The sequence below is a fragment of the Coffea eugenioides genome, chromosome 1 (assembly GCF_003713205.1).
Source record: "Coffea eugenioides isolate CCC68of chromosome 1, Ceug_1.0, whole genome shotgun sequence".
NCBI classification, from domain to species: Eukaryota; Viridiplantae; Streptophyta; class Magnoliopsida; order Gentianales; family Rubiaceae; genus Coffea; species Coffea eugenioides.
This window is the reverse complement of record NC_040035.1, coordinates 44068081-44083080: the sequence shown is the minus strand read 5'-3', so window position 1 is coordinate 44083080 and position 15000 is coordinate 44068081. Positions and strand designations below refer to the sequence as shown.

At 36.0% G+C, this 15000-nt stretch overlaps 1 protein-coding gene across 2 annotated transcripts; it reads left to right on the top strand.

Annotated features, from left to right (window-relative positions):
• The first annotated feature begins 1106 nt into the window (after positions 1-1106).
• LOC113776317 (zinc finger CCCH domain-containing protein 24) lies at positions 1107-8674 on the top strand. 2 transcript variants are annotated; one of them, XM_027321450.1, is made up of 14 exons: positions 1107-1691; positions 2433-2525; positions 2621-2944; positions 3122-3194; positions 3435-3567; positions 3656-3809; positions 3969-4052; positions 4373-4495; positions 5210-5383; positions 5521-5655; positions 5922-6017; positions 6685-7008; positions 7904-7947; positions 8033-8674. In XM_027321450.1, exons 1-14 carry the CDS (start codon positions 1164-1166, stop codon positions 8280-8282), a joined length of 2535 nt encoding a protein of 844 aa, XP_027177251.1. In that variant the 5' UTR covers positions 1107-1163; the 3' UTR covers positions 8283-8674. The 2 variants fall into 2 exon arrangements, with proteins under 2 accessions (XP_027177251.1, XP_027177259.1); XM_027321458.1 differs by having other exon boundaries at positions 7914-7947; positions 8033-8086.
• Positions 8675-15000: the final 6326 nt, after the last annotated feature.

Below are 15000 nucleotides of genomic sequence, written 5' to 3'. Positions count from 1 at the left end.
AAAAAAAAAACCAATTCTAAACCTAGAATTATTTTTAAAATGAGAGATTTGTCCAATTTTTTCAAACCCGTGTACAAAAAGTACTGCAATTAAATGCATATGAGGAGGAATTGGGACAAAGCATGCTAAAGCTTAGCTAGTGATCGAGTTGTTAATTTTGTCGTTGGTTCAAATGGTTCAGAAATAGGAAACTCGACTTACGAAGGAAATGAGAAATACTGCAATAGAGACAAAATCATGTGATGCTACTGCCTTGAACAATGTTGAATTGTGACTACATGGACAAAGGCAAACCCATCAAAAGGTTTCATGGCTGCAAAATTTTGGGGTAATTTTTTGTATGTGCTAAAGCTTAGAATTTGTTGAAATATTATGGTTGTTTAGAATTTGTTGCATGGGTGCAGAAAATCTCTACTATTTGACATAAGATTAACCCCACCAACCATGATTAAGCTATTAACATAACAAAATAGACAAGATTTGAGTTCTTAAATTTACTCGATTTGCTTGACTCCCCTTCCTCAATATTGCATCATTCGTGCATTTCGTCCCCCACTCCCTCCATCCTTCGATTTCTTACGCCCTCTAATTCCTTATTCATCACAATATATTTCGATTTTGTTTAGCAAATCATCAACTAAAGCTCTAGATTTTGTCCAAGAAAGTTTTTTGTTTTCGTTTTGGGTTTTGGATATTTCTCAAAAGACTTATCTACTAGTTAATTTTTGTTACAGCCCAACATCGAAGTCCTTAAAATACCCTTTCTGAATTGCTTGATTAGGAGCCTGATGGAAATTATGTGGTGGCATCGCTGCTGAGTTCCTTGATTGGAACCGAAATATAAGTTTAGGGATCATATTGATTACAAATAATATATAGGGACTAAATCAACAGAAAAGTTTAGGGATTAAATTGGCTACATTTTCAAAATTGAATCTCCCGTCCAAATACAGTGTTGGGGCTGCCTGGTGACTACACAAGCGGCCCATTTCAACAAGATTTACCAACAATAGCTTGGAAGGCCGCAGACAGTGAAAAGTCAGAGGTCCACAACACGGGGAAATATAAGGACCAATCCAATACTCTGCGGTTGCACTTTTGACAGTTTCAAGTCATTAACGTCGATCAACCGAGAAAAACCCGACTGCTGTTCGGCGAACAAAATGTCTGCTGCTACACCAACAGAAACCTTAAACCCGCCGGTTAACCAGCAGGATTCATCAAACCACGTCGAACCAATTGAAGCCCCTCCCGAATTGACTCCCAATACTGATAGTGACACAACTGCGGAAAAGCGAAAGCGCGAGGACCCGGACCCGGAATCAAGCCCGAACAAAGGCCGGGAACGTGAGAACCACCCATTCTGGAAGACGAGCCTTTGCTCCTATTTCAGGCGGTCCAAAGGCTCGTGCAGTCACGGTGACACGTGCCGATACGCCCATGGGGAGTTGGAGCTCCGGCCCCGACCCGACAACACTTGGGACCCGACATCCGAGCGAGCTAAGAAGATGGCCAGAATAGATGAGGGTGGTGGGACAGGGAAGGAGGATAGGAATGACTGCATGATGACAGAGGCTTTTGCAGATGGAGAAGAAGTTGGTGGTTCTTCAGAGGCTGGGTTGGCTAAGTGTGTCGTGAACCTCCCAATGAAGTGGACTTCGGATAATTTAAGGAACTTTCTCGATGAAAATGTGAGTCGGGCCTTTCTTTTTCTGTGAGCATAAAAGAGTATAATTCTATGTGCTACTTAAGTTTGAAATTTGGATATCTTAGTACTGTTTGGTTGATAAATTTGGAGAATGGAAAGGAAAACTAGAAGAAATTAGTGTTACTGTACATTGATTGCTCACGACCTTGGTGCTTTGAAGTTTACAAAGTTATCACTTTCAACCCATTATTGGATTGAAACTCCTGCATGGAAGAGTCAAGCTTTATGTTTGAAGAGTTAAAAGTGCATGTGCCAGAAACCTTTTTTTCTTTTTAGGAAAAGCATGTTCCTGCAACCTTGATTAATGGCCCAAAGCCAATTCTCTTCTTTTTGCAAAGTTGTGGGTAAAATTCTTTAGTCTGTGCTAGTGTTTAAGTTTTATGTTCTTATGTAATTTGATATAAGAACGTTTGTTATACTTGCTAAAGAAATTAGAAATTGTATCTTTGGAAATTTAATATGTTGGTATTTGAAAACTTAAGCGGATGAGGTTGTCCTCTCTAGCTCTCTGATGTACTCCTTTATCAAACTCGAGAAAAGTCTTCAGTTTTAAGTTATTTTGAAATAACAGATCAGAAAAGTATTCTTTTTCTGGTTTCCCTTTTGATATCTTCATCTTCCATGTTTTGTTTTGACTTAAGCTATTACTATGCTTTTCAAATATGTTGCATTCTTGGTGTACCTTCATGATGATGTAATTGGACTATATGTTGCGGTTTTCCAGGGAATTTCCTTTAAGTCAGCTAAAAAGAAGAAAGGTATGGTTGTCGGATTTGTGAGTTTTGAAAGTGCAGAGCAAGTTAATAGTGCATTGAAGGTACCCTTTCCTTCTACAGATATCAGTGAGAGTCCTTAAGAAACTTATGTAAAATACGATGTTGAATTCTGCTTTCTCAATTTTTAATATGACAGGAGTTGGATGGAAAGTCTATTGGCAGCAAAAATTTGAAGATTGGAGATGTGATACAACGATCATTTGATAAGAAAAATAAAGTGGCTGTGCCCAATGCTCAGGAGCATGATCAGAACGCTGTGTCAGTCAATGGAAGTTCTGATATTGATGAATCTTCAATTGACACTGAAAATGGTGAACCAACAGATGAATGTTCAGCACCAAATAATTCAGATTCAAAGGGTAGAACTGCTCGTGATGTAGTAACTCCACTTGCGCATATGCCTTATGCTGATCAGTTAGAGCACAAGAAAAAGTCTCTTACCCAGACCCTCAAAAGACTGGTCAGATGAACTTTTCTTTTCCTTTTCTTGATTTGCTTTTACTTTTTTTTCCCTTCCTGTCGAGTTTCTTAGATTCTTTTTTGAAGTTACCTTTTCGTAGTTACTCCTTACGAGCTTTTAGTTGCCAATCTTATGGGAATTTAACTCCTGGTTAATGTTTCTTGTTTTTCTATGTAGACTCGAAATGCACGTAAAGCTTGTCCAAATGGTGTTCCACTTCCAGAATGGGTTCTCAAATCTAGAGAAATAGGTGCTGATATAATGATATCTGAGAAATTGAAGAAGAAAATTTAAAAATTTTTTGAAATTATTTCATACATCTGAACTTATTGGAAAGGAAGAGTGGTCACTCTTATCTAAGCCAGAATGAGGCTGCTAATGATTTTATAAAAATTGAAATGTAACTTTTGTTACGAAATTCTTCCCCTTTTAATTTTCAGCGGAGGAAATGTGTTCTATAGCTGTCCAACCAAATGATTTGGATGTGCAGGTGGTCTTCCCTGCAAATTAGAGGGGATAATTGAGTCACCTGTTGTCAATGAGTATCGTAACAAGTGCGAGTTCTCTGTGGGTTACTCCCTACAAGGAAAACTAACAGTGGGATTTCTGCTAGGCAATTTCAGGTCATCTACATCAAGACAGACTTTCTTTCCACTAGTTTATGTTATCGTTGTCTGTTACTCATTACTTGAAATTGATAATTTAATTTAGGGAAGGTGTTACAGCTGTTCAGGAACCTGTGGATTGCCCGAATGTATCTAGAATTGCTAGCAGGTATGCTGCAATCTTTCAGGAATTTTTGACTCACTCAAGCTTTCCTATTTGGAACAGATTGAATAATACGGGATTTTGGCGTCAACTGACGGTATGTTCTGAATAAATGTTTCTAGCTTTTGAGTCGCTTTACTGAAGTTCACAGTTGATGACTGAAGTTGATATTTTCTTCTGCCATTTGGACTTGGTCATGGAAATGATATCATTTTTTCCTTTCTGCTGCTTTTTGGTTCTTGATCTCCATAATAAGGTTCGAGAAGGGAGGAAGCCAGGCAAAAGTGCTGAGGTTGAGAATTCTGATATGACTGTTTCAGAGGTTATGCTCATGGTTCAGGTTTTAATCTTATTAAGCTGTTCTTTAAATTTCAGGTTATCTGTTTGCTGGTTCCAAAGTACAACCTTGATGTTGTTTTTTTTATGGGAAAGCTAAAAATGAATTGGTTCATGTTATTTTTAGCTTTAGAAAACATAGTATCACTCTCTCATAACAAAACGGGACAGAAAACTTATTCCTTGTGCATTTATGAATCAAGATTAGCACTTATATGCTTCTTTGACACCAATGTGTAACAGTCTACATTTTGATCATGCATTCAAATTTCTGATAAGTTTTTGTTTGGCTGGCTTTTGCTTTTATGATCGCTAATAACTTAGGTTTGCACTACGGGCTTTGATGATGAAAAGGTAAATGATGAACTTCAAAAGATGGCTCGAGATTTTTCTTCAAGAGCTACTGCAGAGTCTCCTTGTTTGCCTTTAACAGCCATAGTTGTCCAGGTAATGAAGAATTAGATGTTGGACTTCTTATTAGAAAGTAATGATTTCTTAGTTGCACAGGAATACAAGCTTGTTGATACGGACTTTGGCCAGCATCATTTTGTAGTTATTTTAAGTTATCCTAATAGCTTTCTGAATCCCATGTCACATTGAATGGAGTAATAAACTACCTCATGAGGTAAGAAATAAGAATTCTTCATATCAAACAAGATCCTGAACTGGATCTGTCTGCCAGCGTTGTACCAGTTTGCTACGTCGTCTAAACTGGTTTAATGCTTAATGACATCTGTCCTTCATTTTGAAAGTTGCTGACATCAAAATAGATTATCTCAGTTGGAACCTGAAAGACTTTTAAATAGATTATCTTGTTGAGATACTTGTAAGTTCACATTCTGTCAGGAAGAGTATGAATGGGATACATGCATCTGGTAACTGGGACTAGGCAATTGGTCAAACCGATATAAGAGTGCCTGGATTGTACTTTCGGAGGTGGAACTCGTCATACAACACTAGTTTGATTAGAGCACTTCTTGTTTGCAGAAATCAACTACGGTGCTGCTATTTTGTAGTATTTGATTCATAGACAACTTTCTCTTTTCTTTGTCTTTACAGAGGAAATAGCTTATATCCAGTTACTGTGTCGTCAGATTTAAAAACTTCATTTTTTATATTTATGTGGTTTACTTATCCAATGTTGTGCCTTCCTTCTTGTAGGATCATAAAGGAATTTCAAATGCAGCACCAGCTGAAGCTCCTCTGCATTCCCTTCCCATTCCCAGGGAATGTAGTGATTCAGGAGTTGTTGCACCTTATGATGGTGTTGAAGCTAGAATTCATGATTACATAAGTAATCTCCAGTTCTCTATCTCTCCGACCGCCTTCTTTCAGGTGAGGCACTATTTATTTACACACCATCCACGCTCTCTTTCCATCACATGCACACACACAGAGATGCATATAAATATTCTTCTTGAAGTCATTGTTGTTTCGCATGCTAGCATCCTACCATTTTAGACATCTTGCAGGTTAACACCCTTGCAGCTGAGAAGTTGTACGCGCTTGCTGGGGAGTGGGCTGGCTTGGGTCCTGACACCTTGCTTTTTGATATTTGCTGTGGTACAGGAACAATAGGTCTTACCTTAGCTCATCGTGTTGGCATGGTAATGCTCATGGGCTTATTCAATGAGCTTTATGACAATTTTTTTATTCGTTTCATATATCAACAGATACACTTTATTCTATAGCCTGCTATCTCAGGATTGATAGAATAGATAAAATTTATAAACCTTTGCACAGGTTACATGATATTTATTTCAAGAAGCACTTCCATTTTCATTTGTTGTTTATATGTGACTATTGGCCTATTGTTTCTCAAATTCTTCTCCCTTTTGAAGAAATCATCATCAAATAACTTAGCTTTTGTTAGGTTGTTGGCATCGAAATGAATGCTTCTGCAGTTTCAGATGCTGAAAGGAATGCTGATATTAATGGTATCAAAAACTGCAGATTTATCTGTGCAAAGGTCAGCTTGGCTCGATTTCTTTACTTGTACGTTTTTTTTAAAGGTCTTTAGTAATCGTAAATCTTGTTTGTGCGGTGAAATAGTATGGACTTAAAGTATGGTCTAGGCTCAAGTATTGGTTAGTCTCTTCAACATCTGCCAGTGATGTTACATGCCAAATTCACATCCAAATTGCGCCTGCCAGTAGGGCTGATTAGTAAAATTAAAAATTATACTGCTGGATCACTTTTTTATTAGTAATCTATCATTTACAGTGATGCTTTGTACATAGAACTGGTGAATTTGCCATTAAACAAAATGGTGAATGTGTTTTGTTCATCTTTATATAAATCTGTGTTTAACATTCAAATATGCTTTGTTGCTACTATTTTTTCTCTTATGCCTGATTTGTTTGTTCATACATATATTACAAGGACATAATTTATATCTAATGAAATAGAGTATTGGAAAATAATATCAGGTACTTCTTATTCATATACCCATACTAAGATGTACTCTCAAGGGAAGCATGTGGGGTCTTACATGTTTAAGTCATTGGTGAAATAAAAGTGGATATTTGGATTCATGTTGGTGGCACGTGCTACTTGAGTATTGCTTTTTGTGGTTTTGTAGTTATTATATGTGTTAATATAAAACTATTGTTCCTTTTTGTATATCTTTGTTTCAGGCAGAGGATGTAATGGGGAGTCTCCTGAAAGAGTACCTGACTTTATCTCAGAAACAAGAGGAAATTTTGGAACTGGCTGAGGACAACAAAGAAGTCAAAATTTCTGAAACAACTTCTACAGAAAGTGCCCTAGAACCTCAAGAAAGCTCAGATCTTGAGAACATGAATTGTCATCATGAATCTGGGTCTCTGGATAATGGAAATGTAGAAGCTGACACCCAATACAAGAGCTTTTCATCCTCTGAAAATGGGACCACCTCAACGAAGCAGTTTAAAAATATTGTTGCCATTGTAGATCCTCCACGTGTTGGTCTTCATCCTACTGTGAGTCATGCAATCCTTTCTGATGATAGAACCATCTGAATTACCTTTCAGATCCATCATATTTCTGTGTCCATTTGAAGATCATTTTCTTCTATGCCACTACAACTGGGCTTTGATAGTGTTGTTGGGTCTTACTCCTAATTGTAATTTCACAAAGCTTCACCTTCTAAAGATACAAGACTGAACTTCATTGTCATTAGCCTCTTGTTGTGACTAATAGGAGGACTGGCACATGTTCATCATCCAATTCATGACCTGCTTGGGTTATGATTGAGGTGGTTCGGTCCTATTTTCTTATGAAGGTCAATGAAGGGGATCGAAAGATGTGGTTGAAGCCTTTATAATCCTGTATATTCAGAATTTTACATAATTAATCTATTTGTGGCATAAAAGACACTGAGTTGGAAAGTCAGTGATGCCTCCCCTCCTATGATAAAACTAATGAAAGTAGTTTTTGAGTCTCTGCTTGAAGTCCAGTGATTTCAACCCTTGGCTTACAACTCAGATATCTGCCCCAGTACTTCTTCTTATTTATTTCAAACATGGACAAAGCTTGCAAATTTCAGTAATAATGTAAGTATGCAAGACCAGTTTTGGGGTAATTCAGGCTTCATAAAGTAGTCCATACTTTAATATTGATTTTCTTTGAATAATGTGTTGCTTCTGGACATGTTTAACTGTCTGCAGTTTGTAACAGCTTCCCAAAACTTAGCAATGTTTTTGCATTAAATCAATTTGAGTTGCCTCAACTGATCTGTGAGTTTGCATACTGCAATTGTTGTAGTTGTCAAATGCTTAGAGCTCCTCAGTATCGGCTTTTTTATAGCTGCTTCTCCTTAGACTTACTCTGTTGAAACTAGGTGTTTTCTTTTGCAATGACTGTGATTTCTGTCAGGTCATCAAAGTTTTGAGGACAAATACAACTTTAAGGAGACTCGTGTAAGTATCTCTATTGGATGACTGGTACTTCTACTGATATTGTTCTTTACTGGACCTTCATTCATTTCAATTTGTTTGTCTTCAGCTATATTTCCTGCAATCCTGAAAGCTTGGTTGCAAATGCTATTGAACTCTGTACTCCATCAGCTGATAAAACTGAGAAAGGGGGTCAAAAGAATAACTGGGCATGGAGAAATATGAGCAGTGCTGGTCTTGCTCGTCATAGGGCTAAATCCATGCCTTATTCTGAGCCTTTTAAACCTGTCAAAGCTATGGCTGTTGATCTTTTTCCACACACTCCACATTGCGAACTGGTGATGCTTCTGGAAAGGTAAATATAGCTGCTAGACATTCCCAAAAAAACTATAACGTTTTCTACTTTTGAAATTTCGGTATAGGGATCTTTTGTTTTCACTAAAGTTAAGGCTGATAGAACAATTATAGTTGTAATTTGGCATAGTGAAAATTTTATCTTGCGGGCGCAATTTTGTCCCTTGTTTCTGTATTCTCTGTAGGAGGTTCACATGTGAGGCTATCCCAATAGATATATTGTGACATGCCTTTTACAAGAATTTTCATCTTCTTTTGTCATTTAGACTTTGATGATTTTCATTTTGATTATAGATTCACTGAAAATGGCAGAAAGGTGTCCATTTCTGTGGATTGCCCAGATTATTTGACAAGATTTTTGAAGCTATGATCTAATTTCTCCTACCTTTGATACTGAGCTCTAAAATTCACAGAACCGGTCTGTGTATACATAATATATGTACAACCAAAATCTGATCTCGTCAATTTTATGGTTCGCATGGTTGCATAACTCATGGATGAGTACATTTCATGAGTTGCATGGTGGTCATCTCTACTCACGGTACCCCCATAACATGATTCCAAGAGCTTTCACCTAATTAGCCTCTATAAATTACCTTTTGAATGGTTTAGAGATATGGATCCGTGTGCCTGTATGCGTTTCCAATGTGGGCTTTTTTTCGGTTTTTTTGTTTGGGGGGGGGGGGGGGGGGTTGGTGGTGGTGGATATTTATGTGATAAACCTAAAGCTGGCATTTTGCCATCATACTTGTACTTGGGCTCTGGTGTTTCATTTGTAGCCAAATTATATCAACCGTCACTTTTTGATACTTGTAACCTTGCCAATACTTTCTTTGTTTATAGCCCTTTTTAATATGTAAGGAAAGGTGAATAACAAACAATCAAGAACTAAGATTATAGTTGATACGCATTTTTTCTTTATTTGACAGTAATCTAAAATATGCATCATTTATATATCTTTTACTTTCCGTGTCAATAAAGTGTTTTAATATGCTAACAGTCCAGTTGCAAAGCGCAATAATTTCTGGAGTCTCTTACAAGCTAGTTCTTGGTTGGCATTTATAAAATATCTTTGAACATCATATGCCTGCCTTAATAAGTCTCGCATTTTCTTGAGTGAGAAAAAAAGTCAAAGGTAGTCCATGATTATTCTGCTTTTTGATGCCTTTTGAATCTTAAAGCTCTCTTGATGAAGAGAGTGGACCAAGAAAAAGGAATCAGGAAGGGAAAAAGTAAAAGCTAGAAAGAAACATATGCAACAACGAGGTTTGCAATTCTCATGTGGAGTATCGAACCTACCAGCAGAAAGATTGATGTATCAAGAGGATTAACCTAATCTCCTGTTAAGCCTAAAATTACCTGCTCGCTTTTGTAATTGAAGAAGCTTGATCAGGGAAGAGACATGTAGCACTAGCAGCTATTCACATAAATTGTTCCTTTTACTCCTTTTGCTTTCTCTTCTTTTTTTACCAGTAAGACGCTACTGTCTCTGATTCTCTCTTTGTTTTCAAGTTTTGAAAAGGTGGAAATTACATTGTGCCTTGCTGGTATTTCTCACATCTCATCTGTCCTTTTTAGGCATCTTCAGCTCCTCTGCTTTTGAAAAAGCTATTCTTTGTTTCAGATGACCACTACAACTGCGAAATTGGAAGTGGGGACAATCTTCAGTTCCCTACTTTAACTTGAAAACTTAGCAAGTAGATTTTCTGTTCTAACGATTCTCAAGTCTCATCGATGTCTACTCTTATCAACTTTTTTAAGCCAAAACAAACAATTTTTTTTTTTTTTTTGCCTTTTTGGAGGGATAAAGAAGCAAGGATGAAGTTTTTTCAATGGATGTATAATTTTGTGCCAGACTAGTAGTAAAATGAATTGGGTCGGTACCTTACTTCTAAAAACCCGTTTGGATTGCATTTTTCGTCATTTTTCATGGAACATGAAAAATTACTATAACAATTTGATGTATGTGAGGAAAAAAGGTAATAGGAAAATGTGATTATGAAAAACGACGTAATTTTCTGACAAAAATGGCAATTCAAACAGGGCCTAAGGAAGTGAAATTTGACAGGGGTATGGAGATACGTTTAGGTTTAGGCTTCAAATTAGTGGATGAAGATCCAAGTTTGTATTGGAAATGGGTTGAAGTTATCATTATTCTCACTTAATAGAATGAGTAAATCTTATATACACATAGATAGTGTATATATTATCATGATTGGATGCACGATACATAAGTAAAATTTGAATTTCAAATTCAAATTCGAATTGTGTGTCATGCATCAAATGGTAAAAGTGTATAAACTGTCGGTGTATAGAAGATTAATTCTTGATTTAGAATGTTGAGAGGGGACTTATCATTGTGTGCCAGATGGTATTGGACGTTTTAGTACAGGTGTTGTAGTATTAATCCTACTTTGCAAGTGCATTAGTTAATTATTGGTGGTGCTTTGCATCTCCATGAAAAGCAAAAAAAGAAAGGTTCCCGAATATATTTATTACCATTAGACTGCAATTTAATTCCAGTTTGGATATATAGTTTCTTTAAACTCAAAATTCGGACGACAGAAACTGAAAAGACAGAAAGGTACCCCGACTACTTTTTGGATGGAACAGTCTTGCAAATAAATTATATGTGAAAATCCTGGACCATCTAAACTTCCATAGAATCTTATCTACCTCCCACTCACGGAGATAAATCAAGAGTAAAGATTTTAGTCTCTTTTTTTTTCATTTTGAAAAGAAAAAGAGGGAAGTGTTAATGGCATTTCCATTTTAATTATTTACATCCTAACTATGCCATCTTTTATATCGAGGGACTAAAATGCCCTCGTCTTATTTTTTTGGTCTCATGTTCATAGACTGACTGCATCATATTCACTCTTACATTCCAAATCTGATTAGGCATTCATTTACATGTATAAATGGTCAATTTAAAGTTTATTAGTAATGTGTTTTGTACCTTTTTTTTGTTCAAAAACTTCAATTAAACAATGAATAAGAGTTAACAAAATCACAAAATGCTAAAAGCTAATTTTTAGTAATGTAAGTAACATTTATTGAGTCAAAACTTAAATATAATGCTTTTAAGCATGGCCACTAAATTTTTGCTCTTTCAATATTTGTCTTTTTAATGAGTTTTGTACTAGACCGCAAAAAAAATTTAATCAAAAAGAACAACAGTAGATATTTTCATTAGTAAGTTCTAAGGAATTCAAGTGTTAATATAAAATAAAATTTTTACAATATCGTTGAACCTTTTTTTTTCAATATTGTTGAACTTAATCAAGTGGCATATCTTATTTAATTCATCAATAGCTTCTTCTGGAATATTGTCTTCCATGGTTAATCCTAAAAAATGCCTAAAATTTGTAGAAAAGAAGATGAGGTGGATGTGTTTGAGGTAACTATAATCACCACCTCAATTTGTCAATAACAACGTTTTGACAAGATTAATCTATGGGTTTGAGAAACAAAAATAAGGTAGGGGTATTACAGTCTCTTAATAAGAAAGATAAGGTAGCAGGCGTATGAATAACCAAAAGAGGAGTGTCGTTAATATTCTAAAAAAGAAAATTTTGTATTATGTACATGGTTTCTAATACATTCTTATTTATATTTTTTAACCGACTTTGAGGGAAAATATATATATAATTTTGAAAGAAATCTTCTAAATACTCTCTTATCCAAACATGGGCTGGCGGCGGAGGAGGGTGCTCAACTTTCGGACCAGGGTAGGTTACGTGCATTTTGCTCCCGGCGGTGTAATTTACTTTCAAAGGCGTGTAATTTTAGAACAAAATTTTATGAGTTTTACACATATTGTTAAAAATGAGGTACAATATGAAATCTGAACCGTATAATTTTTTTTGACCAAACCTTGGCCGTAAACTGTTCAGGAACGATCCACCTGATGACCGTCCCTGCCCCAAATCCTCAACTTTCATACTCAAATTAAAATTCTACGAAGTGGCAGCAGTTAATGAACCTAAAAAAGGGAGTCTGGTCGGCCCAGTCTTTGCCAAATGGAGCATAAAATGGTAGTAAATGTTAAACAAATGATAATCACGAACATGGTTCAATTCTATTCCTTGTTAAAAAAGCTTTTTCTTTTTTGTTTCCTGTAAGATCAGGAACCACACAAGAAGGCTGTTTGTCAAATGAATGCGGTCCAGGGAGGGAGGCACATTGATTCAAGCGACTGATGTTGCCACAGAAAAGTAGCCCCACAGTTCAAAGAGTATTTCACTTTATTTACGTCTTATTTATTCATATTGATTTGATTGCATCATTATCATATTTTTTTTAATTATCTTTTTATAAAAATATTTTAAATAATTTACAATCCAAAATTCCAAACACACTCAATATTGCTACACATTAATCAACCAAATTTCTTTTCCTCATTTCGGCCTCCCATCCCATCATTTGAATTAGATTTGGGTTCTGGGATGGATGATGTGATTGAAATAACAAATACCTACGGCCACATGATGACTTCTTTTGGCCTACTCGACTGCTTTTCATAAAGCTTTTTCCCTTCCTCGAGATAAAATGTGTGTCATCAGACCTTGGCCTACCACTTGTATGATTGTATCTGCAAAGGGTTTCTCGAATCTGGCTTTTTTAAACTAGTCTTCATGCTTCAGGAAAAAGGAAGAAAAATGAACTATTGGTCACAAAATTTGAATAAAGATACATGCTTTATTTGAACAAGCATACTTGCCGCCAAGGGATAAAAGAGTTGTAGATAGCCAAAGGGATGGGGTAGATGGAACTTCTTACACCATTGAGAAACTCTACTCTATAAGTTCATATAGTTGGTTGTCGTTTACTAATCAAGTAACTCCAACTTGAGTGCTAGATAAGATAAGAGAGATGCGCAGGGTATACGAGTTGATTTTGGATACGAGATGAGATATACTCAAACTCTTACCATTAATGCTAAGCAGGGGTGGGGTGTTCAAATTTCGTTAGAAACTACAGCCGATTCAATTTAGATGGGATGTTGGATATTAACAAAATTAACTTATGTCTCATCTTCAATGTTTGATAAAATGGTTTAAAGATAGATACTGGGATTCGGTTTTTAAATTTCTGATATTAGGACGAATTACCGTATTTTATTTCTTAATAACAAATTATATAAATTATGTTCCCACTACTGTCTTATATTATATACTAATCTATTAATAAATAGCGTTATGAGTTATAACTTACCATGTATGTTTATTTTTGAGCTTGAACTTGAGGAAAACGGATATTTTTGGTTTACTTGTAAAACTTTGGATATACCACTAAAACTCAATTACACTTATCCAATTTACTAAATTAAAGTTTGAGAGTGATCGTATGTCAGTCTTATACCCTTAAAAATTTTAATTGAGTTACCGATTACCAGAGCTAATGAATAACCCCAAAATTGCTAAGAGACATCTCGTGCAATAGAAAATTTAGAGGAGATTGAATTAACATGGGGCAAAAAAAAGGGATTCGATTCTTTGACCTGCACGAAGGGAATAGTTGTTTGTTTCGACATATTAGTCAGTAGATGCCGTTTCGTAACAATTGACAGATGTGCTTTGATCCTACACGGGAAGGACTTGAAACTGGAAATGAAGAATCCTGTTTAAGGCCTTTGTTTCTCGTTTAAAAACCGATCTTTGATTTTCAGTCATCATTATTTTCTTCACGCTTCATTCTCCTCCTTCTAGAAGACAGAAAATGACTTGACAAACGTTTGTGGAATGCATGAAGTAACCTCGCAAGAGTCTCGTATAGATGCAATTGACAAATTGGGAGGATTTAACAAGAAGTGTTTACAATTTGGAGGTTAACCTAAAACTTCCAGACTACAAATTTCTTCAAACATCAGAATTCGCAACCTGACAAAGTTTGGGATGGCATTTAAGTATTTATATTTGTTATAATACAAGATTAAATTAGCCGTAACAAGTGATTAAAGGTACATGGTTCGAATCTTTGTAACCCAACCGTGGGGTGAGGAGACATGGGACTCGGGATTGTTAAAAAGGAAAAAAATTCCTAAGCCCTTCTGTTCAAGGAGTCTATGACTCTGTCCATATGTGCTATGTTCTATGTGCTTTGTGGGAGTGTGATTCACGAAGTAATGAAATTAAGTTGACTTAAGCTCCAGAAAATGTTGCGACAGTGCTGAAATTGTGGAAGATAATTGACCGATTGAAAGAGAGAGAAACACTCTACTTGCGCATACCACTATTATTATTATTGCTATTGGAAACACGACCATTGACCACCACTTCCAGACTTCCTTTCTTCCCTAGACCTCATCGATGACAATCACAAATGTACTACTAGTAAGCATTAAATTGGCACAGCAATCCTCGTAAATTCACATGCACACGGTACATCATGTAAAATTCATCACAGTTTTGTGTAATCCATGTAACATGGTAACAAAAAGGAAAAGAAAAAGAAAAGAAGAAAAAGATAGGAAAGATTTGGGCTCTAGGGAAATTGTAAATGTTAGGCTCGAATATATTGGATTACACGTGGTTATCAGTTGATCCATCCATGTTAGTTGATTAAGATGATGGCACTCCAGATTTCACTACTGTAACTTTCAAGAAACGGACATGTATAAATAATTTTAGAAGTATATCTTGTTAGGGGTGCATACTTCCACGACCCCAAACTACATTGCATGGCAACTTTGCAGTTGACAAGGAGAAAAAGGGCAGCTAG

Coding starts and splice junctions, on each gene's coding strand:
- LOC113776317 (XM_027321450.1), top strand. CDS start 1,164: ATGTCTGCTGCTACACCAACAGAAACCTTAAACCCGCCGGTTAACCAG. Junction 5,656..5,921: donor TAGCTCATCGTGTTGGCATG/GTAATGCTCATG, acceptor AGCTTTTGTTAG/GTTGTTGGCATCGAAATGAA. Junction 7,009..7,903: donor GTGTTGGTCTTCATCCTACT/GTGAGTCATGCA, acceptor GATTTCTGTCAG/GTCATCAAAGTTTTGAGGAC.